Source organism: Blennius ocellaris (assembly GCF_963422515.1).
Source record: "Blennius ocellaris genome assembly, chromosome: 21".
NCBI lineage: Eukaryota > Metazoa > Chordata > Actinopteri > Blenniiformes > Blenniidae > Blennius > Blennius ocellaris.
The window spans coordinates 16,197,823-16,208,284 of record NC_137670.1 but is presented as its reverse complement, the minus strand read 5'-3'; the positions used below and the strand labels follow the sequence as shown (position 1 = coordinate 16,208,284).

Below are 10,462 nucleotides of genomic sequence, written 5' to 3'. Positions count from 1 at the left end.
GTTGGTTGTGCCTTAAAATCCCACAAACATCTGGATGAGTCATCCAGCTGTGGATGTAAGACCACGAATGAGAGCACACAAGGTACTACAACAATAGTTTGTACAATTATTCAATAGATGTGTGTCGTATGGCAGAAATGACTGAACCACTTGACTGAGATATTTATTCTCCACTCTACGTGTTGAATGTTGTGTCTTTATATGAGATCACTACTTTCAGAAAGGTTTTAATCATCAACAGTAGTTTGATGATCACATTATCAAAGTAAAATATCAACTGATTCTGCATCTTGTCTACAGTTGGTGATTAATATTGTTTAAATCACAGAAACAATAATTCCCAGACAGTTTTGACTTTAATCAAAGTGTAACTTTCCTGCTGCGTCTTTTCATTGGTTTTCACAATGTATTTTTCTCTGCAGGATCATTGGGGCTGTTGAAGGAGGAGGAGGATCCTCACTGTGTTTTCCAGAGAGGAGATCAAAGTGAGTGAAACAAACTGTGCTGTTAGTGATTCTATTCTCTTGTGCTAACATATGTTTTCTCTTCTCTCTTTGCTCTTTGCCTTCAGAGCTTCATGAGGATCTCATGGACTCGAGGGTCCGTTCAAACTGAAGGAACCTCTGGAAGATGTCGTCTGCATCACCTGTCCTCAAGCAGCACGTCATCATGAAGATGTTGTTTCAGTGACCAGCAGGTCAGAAAACATCTCTTCAATCAAGTTTGAGAGTTTTTACGTAACATGAGCTTGACTTGTTTACTTTTATTCCTCTGTATTGTAACAGATGTTGGAGCTACTGAATGAGATGGAGGAGGTCACAGGAATCAAGAAGGACCTGAGACTCATCGCTTATGTTTTTGATGTTATATTTCCAGAAGACGATCAATCAAATGGAGGACATCATAGAAGTAGAGTGGCCAATATTTTCTGTCTTTTGAAACCTGTCTACATGCTCCTTGTCAGTGTTCATCATCATCAGCATCCTGTTGGGCTCAGGTCACACGAGGCTTGAGGCAGAGGTCATCATAGCCAGTGGGAGAAAGTTCTAACACTCTCACAGACTTGCCGTCTTATCTATTTTTACCTTAACATTTGCATATGTCTCTAAAATCAAGGCTATATTGACAGAGTGACGCTGAAAAACTATCCATGCATTTACTTCAAGACTCGTCTATTGTGACTCCTTATTATCAGAGTGTCCAAATAACTGCTTAAAAAGTCTTCAGTTGATTCAAAATGCTGCAACGAGAGTCCTGACGAGGACCAGCCTCAGAGATCACATCACTCCAATACTAACCTCTTTTCATTGGCTCCCTGTTAAATCTAGAATAGAATTTAAAATCCTTCTTCTAGCCTATAAAGCTCTTAACAACCAAGCCCCATCGTATCTTAAAGATCTATTAGTCCCGTATCTCCCAAGACGAACACGAGACCATTTTGTAATAAAGCTGCCATAGGTTAAGATGCTGCAGGACCTGAACTGAGCTTCTTTACTTTCTTATTGGCCACTATTACATGTCACTAACATTTGCCTCTCTCTCCTGTAGTCTGTCTCTCAACCTCCCTGCTGGATGTCTGACAATGGAGCTGAAGGTGGTTTGAAGCCTCCTGTCCTGATCAGTCTTCACAGAGTGGATCTCTCTTATCTATCTGTCTGTCTGTCCTCTCTTCTGTCCTCTCTTCTGTCCTCTCACCTCAACCGCTCAGCAGAAAAGACGCCACCTCTGACTCTGGTTTCTGCAAAGTTTTCTTCCTGTTAGAGGGACTTTTTCCTTTCCAAACTTGCTCATATGGGTTTTCTCTATCAAAGTCTCCTGTGCTTGTGTATAAAATAAAGAACAATGACATGATTCATTGATGGTTTTTATTCTTTCAAGTTGTCAGAGGTACTTTTTGAAGGTTTGTCATGGACATTTGCTCCTTTCCTGCTGAAGTAACTACAGTTACTCTCCATTCTTGTAGTTTGTTTTGCTTAATGCACCACACATTGTCACTGCAGGAATGAAGTGAGTAGATCAGTTTAGTAGCTGAACTCTACAGATGTGGTTCCAGCTGCAGTGTCTTGCTGAAATAGGTTCAGAGAGAGTTGGACAACTTCAATCATGTCCACAGCAAGTGTCTACAGAATAAACATTTGCTACGTGGCTCAGCAACAATGTGGGCTATAAAATAAGAGGTGCAGTGATGTGAAATGTAAATGTAATGCAGTGTTTAGAATAGAGAAGAGTGGGGTTAGATGAGACACTATGTTGTCCTGAAGGTAAGGAAACATGACAAATAGAAGGAAAGCTTATTCAGGGTGTCTGAAATAATTCTGCCTCATTTCATTGCCAATAATTCCTCACCAGTAATACATTATTGCATCAAATAGCAACGTTTTAATTTATTTTTAGAAATGTTTGGCGTTATTCCATCAGAGCCATGAGATCAGTCAGAGGCTGTTTTTATGATGATACATTGATTTCTTCTATTTTCAAATCCTCCTCTTCACAAACATTTCTAAAGTTTTTATAATTTATAGGAATCAGATCATTCATTTAACTGAAAAGTAATTCAGCTTTTTCTTTAAAACAAGATGACACATTCAGGTAAAGAAATTCAAGAGCTCCTTCGCTATACTTTTTGGTTCTAATGCAGCATTCTTCCCCATAAATCATGTGAGATCTAGGCTGTGTTTTTATAAATTGAATATGGAATATGATGGGGGTGGGTGAGTGAGGGGGGGGGGGGGGGGGGTTCTCCCTCATCAATCCACTTGGCTCTGGACCTTATAAATATTCTCTGAGCTTTATTCAGATAAAATCTACCTGGATGTTCCCTCCAGTGTACTTGTGCTTCCTAGAACTGAATGTGATCCATGAAACCGTGACGTAACTTAAGCCACTGACGTCATTCTGCCTTTTAAATATAACGCGGAGTAGTGGTGTACTCGCTCATCCCTAATAATATGTCAGCCTTCTGTATTTTTCACAAAAGCGCCGCGTTCAGGACAGGAAGTTTTCCAACTGACTATACACCACCAGCCAAAATAAGAGCAAAAACCCGACTGGAGTGGAGGGAGTGAACGACGCGACACAAGGTGTTTTCAGCTCTGTCTTGTCAAATGCATTGCGTACATTACGAAACAAGTTCACCAAGTAACTTTAAATATCATAGAAACCAAAACAGAGGCAAGCTGAAGAAAACCTAAGGAGTACTGAAGAAAGCAACGAACACAGAGAGTTCAGTCGCTGTGTGTGTGTGTGTGAGAGAGAGTGGGACACAGCTCTGGCTGCAGAAATGTGTGTGACTGGCCAATCACAGAGCGTGAAGACAGTCAGTTACCAAATGAGGATTTTCTTTCAGCACAAACACGGATATTGACAAGTTTTACTCGTATCATGCTCGTACTCGTCAAAACATGCATATCCGTACCAGAAACGAGTATCCGGCTCATCACATAGGATGATAACAGAGTGACGTCACTCTGTAATCATCACATAGGATGATAACAGAGTGACGTCACTCTGTAATCATCGTATGTGATGATTACAGAGTGACGTCACTCTGTTATCATCACATAGGATGATAACATAGTGACGTCACTCTGTAATCATCACATAGGATGATAACAGAGTGACGTCACTCTGTAATCATCACATAGGATGATAACAGAGTGACGTCACTCTGTAATCATCACATAGGATGATAACAGAGTGACGTCACTCTGTCTTTGATCTTGAAAGAGGCACATATCACTTGTAGACAACCCCCCTGCTGACACAGAAGATAAAAGATTTGTATTTTCTAACCCCATAACACTAATGTTGGATGACTTGGAACTTTTATCCTGCTTTGCTCTGACACCGAACGAACACCTCCTAATATTTGGCTCTCTGGCTACAGCAGAATAGACCTGATACTACATTTCTCATTGTTTTGTGAACATCGCGATTGAGGAACGACTGATGGAACCCAAAGAGTTGTCGATTGGATACAAAATCCCGTCTTCCACCTCAGATTATTTGGTGGAGGCTTGCCTCGGCACGGGTGCCTTTGGAACTGTGCTCCAGTGTTTGAAAAAACCCTCCAATGAAAGGGTAGCTTTGAAAATATTCACCTCCAGGGAACACTTCGAAATGGCAATACATGAGGTGACACAAGGAAACACTCATTATCATTTTAATCGTTGCCACTTATAGTTATGTAACAATTGATTTCATATGATCTTGTGTGGTTCCAGACGGAGATACTGAACTACTTGAGAGATTTGGGCTGCGAAAGATTCAACATTTTGAGCTGTAATGCTTGCTTCATGTTTCGTGAAAAATTCTTTATCGAGTTCAAGAAGCTTGATATCACTCTGGATGACTACATTGAAAAGCAGGGGCCGCTTCCATTGGAAAAGATTAGAACAATTCTCTATCAGGTTTCACCTCCTTCTGTTATTTTTGTTTAATTTTTTTTCCATCTTGTTTAATATTTCTTGATTCCATGTTTGGGTTTACTAAAAATGTCCAGCTGCAACTTCCACGATAAAAGCTTGCATTTTAAAAGTCAGAGAAAAGAAATGATCAAACCCACAGTCGTAGTATTTGCAACGTGTTTAGGGGGTTGTACATTCATGTGTTTCTTCAGTACTTTAAAATTGTAGTAAAAATGTTGCTGCTTTTGAAACGCATTTCATTTTTAGTGTTGTTGTGTCTTTTCTTTCAGCTGGCTCAAGCTCTGAATTTCTTGAAGGATGCAAGAGTTCTTCATGCAGACTTGAAGCCTGGTAACATTATGCTGGTCGACCGTGATGCAGAACCACTTCAAGTCCAAGTCATTGACTTTGGCCTGGCGATACGCAATCCTCCAGCAACACCATTGTGCCAGTATGGGACTTTGAGTTACATGTATGTAAACCTACTGCATATCTGGCGCACATCTTGGATTTGCACTGTGAACTGACTTCTCAGGCTCTTCATCAGACCGCCTCATACTCACCTTCCTTTGTCTGTGTCTTTTTCAGTCCCCCGGAGACTCTGCTGGGAGATTTTATGGGCTACGCTTTTGATGTGTGGTCGTTAGGAATCATCGCTGTAGAAATGCTTACGGGAAAGCCACTGTTTGAAGGCGAAAATGAATATGATATGGTCAGTAATAGAATTCAGGCAGCACACACATATCCATTCAAACCTCTTTGACAGAGAGTTGTAATAAGTGATTCATGTAAGCGTGTGTTTCCAATGATTTAAAGCACTTAGTTGTGAAAAGAGTCAATATCTTTTTAAATGTCAAGACACTTTGTGAATTGAGCACTAACTCAAATTAGTACTTCTATAAATAGTGCGCAATGCGTAGAGCAATATTCGCGGGTGTTTTTGGAAGTATGCTAAAACACAGTGTTGACTCCACAGATCATACAAATCGTATCAGTTCTTGGACAGCCACCAGACCAAGTGTTGGACAAGTGCTCACACAGTATGCATTTCTTCAAAAGAACAGAAATCAACCAGGAATGGACTTTAAAGGTACTATTTGCTGTCTCTCTTTTGACTGCGTTTGATCAGTGAAAGTTGTGTATTTTCTGTTTTATTCTGCATCTGTAGCAAATCAATTCATTCCTCTCTTTTTAGTCACCAGGTGAAATTGGTCTTGGATTGTCTACAACAGAATGCAAACAGCAGACCCTGCGCACGCAACTGCATAATTTTTTCAACGTTTGTGAAATTTTTCATAAAACATTTTTGCTTCTGAACAAGTTCAGTTCTTTCGCTAAATAGTTTGCTTTTGCTTTGTTTTATTGTCCCTGCTAGGTCCCTGCTGCAATTCCAACAGGGGATAAGTGTACTGTTAAGTATGCCCAGGAAAACTTCATTGATTTGGTGGAACAGATGCTTGACACAAATCATTATACAAGGATCACAGCATCCACGATCCTTTGCCATCCATTTATCATGTTGGACTATTTCGATCACCTAAGCGTCAGGAGCTTGTGAGTGTGTATACAAGTATTCAACATCATTGTGCAAAACATATACGAAGTTGTTGATCTTACTGACTGTTTATCTTCCAGTGATGACAAAGCCAGTGAAGACAGTGAAGACTGTGAAGGCCGTGAAGGCCGTGAAGACGGTGAAGGCTGTGAAGACGGTGAAGACGGTGAAGACAGTGAAGACTGTGGAGACTGTGAAGATGGTAAGGACAGTGAAGACACTAAAGACTGCAAGAACTGTGAAGCCCCCGAGGTGCTTTGCACCTGTGAAGACTGTCTTCCCCCCGAAAAGTGTTGCAACTTCAAAAATGCTTCAAAATGCTCTGATGGATTTGCAGCAGAAATTGTCTCACCGGACTCAGCCTCTACTGGTCGTTTCACTAAAGCAAAGAAGCGGATCCGCACATTTTGGAGGATTATCAAGAATGCTTTTACTTGCTGCCTCCATCCAGAAGTTGAGGAGTAAAACTTTCACGCCATTAACTGTGTCATTGTCAGAGTGACCGGTGAACCTTTACCCAGCAACCAATAACACATCAAGCGTAAGTTCACCTGGGAAACACCATTTTGGAGCACAGGGGTGTCCATAAGTGCACGTGGCACCAGGACACCCTGGGCCGGAGGTCAATGATGGACTTTGTGGTCGTGTCGTCTGATCTCCAGCCACATGTCTTGGACACTCGGGTGAAGAGAGGGGCAGAGCTGTGCAGAGTTGGATGCGCTGGAACTCAATTCTTGTTTTTGTTTTAAAATGAGAAAGTTTTGCCAGAATTGTCTGACCACCCTCTGTAGGACGCCTCCGTCACACACCACGTGATAAAGAGATCTCTTGATTTTTATAGTTAAATAATTAAAAACTACAACCAAATGATTGGATCATCTGATCATTTAATTAGTTTTCAAATGGAATATATTCCTAATCATTGTGACCTGACAATGAAAAGGAAAAAAAATTTTTTTTAGAATACAAAGGTATATATCATTTATTGAAATCTATAATTTGTTTGTATATATCTTCATTTTACTTATTTGTAGATGTGATCTCATTGTCGACTGTCTCGTACAATATTGTATTTTTATTTTATTTGTTTGTTTCTCCTTGAAGTTTTGTCTTTTTAAAGTAATTACTTATTTGTAGTTTTAATAATCCAACTAAAGGTATTTCATTTTATTTGATAACACTTCCCCTCATGCATATGGCAGTCAGAGTGCAACGAGGCGCTTTACAGTTCTGTTCACTATCAACCGGCAGTGCATTCACCCAGCCTCCACTTAAACCAACAGACACGGTGTCGTACAAAAGCTAGCAGATTTTATTTGTACTTCTTTATTTGTTACAGCGTAGACACAGTCACAAAATAACAGGAGGGAAACAGCAGTGAGAGGGAGGAGGAAGAGTCAAAAACAAAGATTCTTTACTTTTGTTTTTCCCTTTGCTGCCTCCAACTTACCACCTTTCACTATCTCTTTCTCTATGTGCAGGATTGAATCTTTAAAAAAAAAACATGCATCCCTCTTTTCACTGCAACCTTTCCTTTCACATCTGCATATCAGAGAGCAAGAATTTGGTTTAAAAAAAAAAAAGAAAAAAGAGAGGAGTAGGCAAACTATTCTAGTACAGTACTCCCACTCTTTCTTTTTTTTTTACTAAGCACTCCTCTCTAATACTCGCAAAGGGAGAAATCCATCAAACACTCTGAGTTATGTTGGGACTAACAGACCACCGGGGTCAGACTGCTCACTTGTTTCAAGCAAGTGACTGTGCATGCGCCACAGCACCCAAGAGACATTTTGACCGACCCTTGTATACACTGGACTGCATATGCATACACGCCATCAAGTAGGTGTGAAGCACGCACTGTTGGCCTCAACGCGGGAGGACAGGGTGAGCGATGGAGGAAAAGCAGGAGGAACAAGAGGCAGGGACAGGAGATAGCGAGAGTGTTTCAGTGTCACGAGACTATTTTCTTTTTTTCTTTATTGAAAAATAATCCCATGTTCCTCCGTTGTACTTACACACAAACACCCCCACGGGGCCCCTCCGTCCTCTCACTGAGTACCTCGACAAAGTCTTTTCGTATTGAGCTAGTAAGCGGAGGGAGCGGACCTTGGGAGCGAGTGTATGGAAGGAAGGTATGGCTTTTGGAGAAGGAGGAGTGAATGGATGACTGGACCGGTGTGGTTGCGGACGGAGGTGGAGGTCTTGAGCGAGGAGGCATTTACTCCTCCTTGTCCTCTCCGTGTGTGATGACGTAGCAGATGTTCTTGTAGTCCACATTGCCAGCCACATCAGGGGGGAAGGCAGCCCACAGGTTGGTCATCTGCAGAGGTGGAGATTCAAGAAGGGGATTACCAATCCAGATGGGGATTATTACACAGCAGGGATTTAAAGACAAAACGACCGATGGGCCTCACCTCCTCAGCAGTGAACCTGTCGCACTGTGTGGTCAGGAGCTCCTCCAGGCTGGAGGACGACGAAATACAGAATGAAATAAACGTGAAAAATGTGCCACAAAGAGGAAAACAGTTTCGTTCGAGGGGATCTGCCTCGAAAGTAAAAGCCCTTACAATTCCTTCTTGATGAAACCGGTGGCCTCGGGGTCCAGGACCTTGAAGGCGCTCACGATGACGTCCTCGGGGTCAGCGCCTGAGAGCCAAACAAGGAGATCCACGATGAGAACAATAGCGTTCCAAGCAGAACCCGAGACTTATATTACACAACATTTTTTTTTTTTTAACAAAATGCATCCGTGTTAACGGTAAAGGGTGCGCGTGTGGACGCACCCTTCAGCTTCTCGCCGAACATGGTCAGGAAGACGGTGAAGTTGATGGGGCCGCTGGCCTCCTTCACCATGGCCTCCAGCTCCTCATTCTTCACGTTCAGCTGGCCCATGGTGGCCAGAACGTCCCTGAGGTCGTCCTTGCTGATGATGCCGTCTCTGTTCTGGTCGATGATTGTGAAAGCCTGGCAGAAACAAGAAGAGGGAGGGGAAAAAAAAAAACGTGAAGAAAAGAACACAACAACCGTGTGTGTGTGTGTGTGTGTCACTCGATCCTGGCAGATGTCCTTCAAAAGTCCATCCGCCCTGATGTTTCAAATGAAATAGACTTAATTACAACTCGGATTCTCAGGTTTCTCACAAGTCATTAAGATAAGACTTGTTAATCATAATTCTATGTACGAGATAGTCTGCCAACATAAACGTGTAAATGTGCAGCTCCCTTTCCACATTGCTGGGCGCAGCACGGAGTGAAACCAAAGATGGCACTGCGAAACCTTTTGGGACTTGGCAGCTGGTCGCCCACTTGTCTTTCTAAGGTGTTAAAATGGTTTGGGAATGTGAGACAAGCCCCTTGCGACATTTAAGGAGGCGGTATCCATTACAGCTGTCGTCCTTTTTGCCTTGTGACTTAAAGCTTCTGACCCCCGTCGCCAATGTTCTCTCACCTCTAAAGGACAAACTGAACTACTGTTCCCAACGGGATGTCGAGTATTTCTACCTGTACAGAGGAGGGGGAGAGTCAGGCACTAAATTTTAAATGTTGCGATACACCAACAAGGGCGTCCTCATTGAGAGATCCTTCTGAAAACCTTTTTCGGCGTTTTCTTATTTCTCTGACTTTGAGCTGATCTTTGCCACTTTTATTAATATGACAGTGTGACAGCTGGCAGCCCACATTCCTGTGGAGTCACGGCGCGACGGTCTCTAAGGAGAATGACCGATCGAGCACGAGGGGAGAGGTGGCCGCCGTCATCACGTCAACTCAGATTTACTGCCCTGTCCCGCTCGGGGGGGGGACATTTTTGGCTGCTTTACACATTTTTGGCTGCTTTACAGCCAAACCGGTGAAGAACCGCGTCCAGTGGAGGATTTATATCTGAGCATTAACTTCAAGGTGGAGGAGGAAGGTCATCGGAAAGACGACGGAGGACCCTGCAGCTGACCTCCCGTCAAACTCGCGACAGGTTTTAGGAACAAAGTGGGATGTGACGAGGGGGAAAATTTTTTACCTCCTTGTACTCCTGGATCTGGCTCTGCTCAAACATGGAGAACACATTGGAGGATCCACCCTCACCCTGCTGCTGCCTCCTCTTGGCTTTCTTGGGTGCCTGGAAATGGATAAAAGAGTCACGTCTCGCACCAGATATCAAACAAACAAGGTGCGACGAAACAAGGCAGGTTTGAACTGGTTACAATAACTCCGAATATGTATTTTTAATAAACGTCAGTCAATAAAATGGAACAGATTCCTCCAGCTTGTGATGTGTAAGTTTGTCAGTTTAACTGATCATCCAGTTCACAAAAAAAAAAAAGAAGAAAAAAGTCATGTATAATAGCTTTTGGGAATGTCGTCATCAGCCAATCGTCCCTTCCAAATGACACTATTTATTAGAATGATTCAAGTTCATGTGTTTTATTTTCTGTGCAGTTAAAAGTTAAGAACGGGTCCAGATCCAGAGCTGGGAGGCTCGGTTTACGAAGCTCCCAGTCCTATTTACT

The 10,462-nt window shown here is 42.4% G+C and overlaps 1 protein-coding gene and 1 long non-coding RNA gene across 2 annotated transcripts; one reads left to right on the top strand and one right to left on the bottom strand.

Annotated features, from left to right (window-relative positions):
- LOC308146137 lies at positions 1-1,783 on the top strand. The gene is made up of 5 exons (XR_013937098.1): positions 1-82; positions 423-485; positions 572-697; positions 786-909; positions 1,549-1,783. It is a non-coding gene; the product is annotated as an uncharacterized lncRNA (long non-coding RNA).
- Positions 1,784-7,393: 5,610 nt separating this feature from the next.
- mylpfb (myosin light chain, phosphorylatable, fast skeletal muscle b) lies at positions 7,394-10,071 on the bottom strand. Its single transcript, XM_080516760.1, has 5 exons — positions 9,973-10,071; positions 8,745-8,925; positions 8,529-8,607; positions 8,376-8,424; positions 7,394-8,281 (listed from the first exon to the last, which is right to left on the bottom strand). The coding sequence occupies exons 1-5, from the start codon at positions 10,006-10,008 to the stop codon at positions 8,180-8,182; spliced, it is 447 nt and encodes a 148-aa protein (XP_080372886.1). The 5' UTR covers positions 10,009-10,071; the 3' UTR covers positions 7,394-8,179.
- Positions 10,072-10,462: the final 391 nt, after the last annotated feature.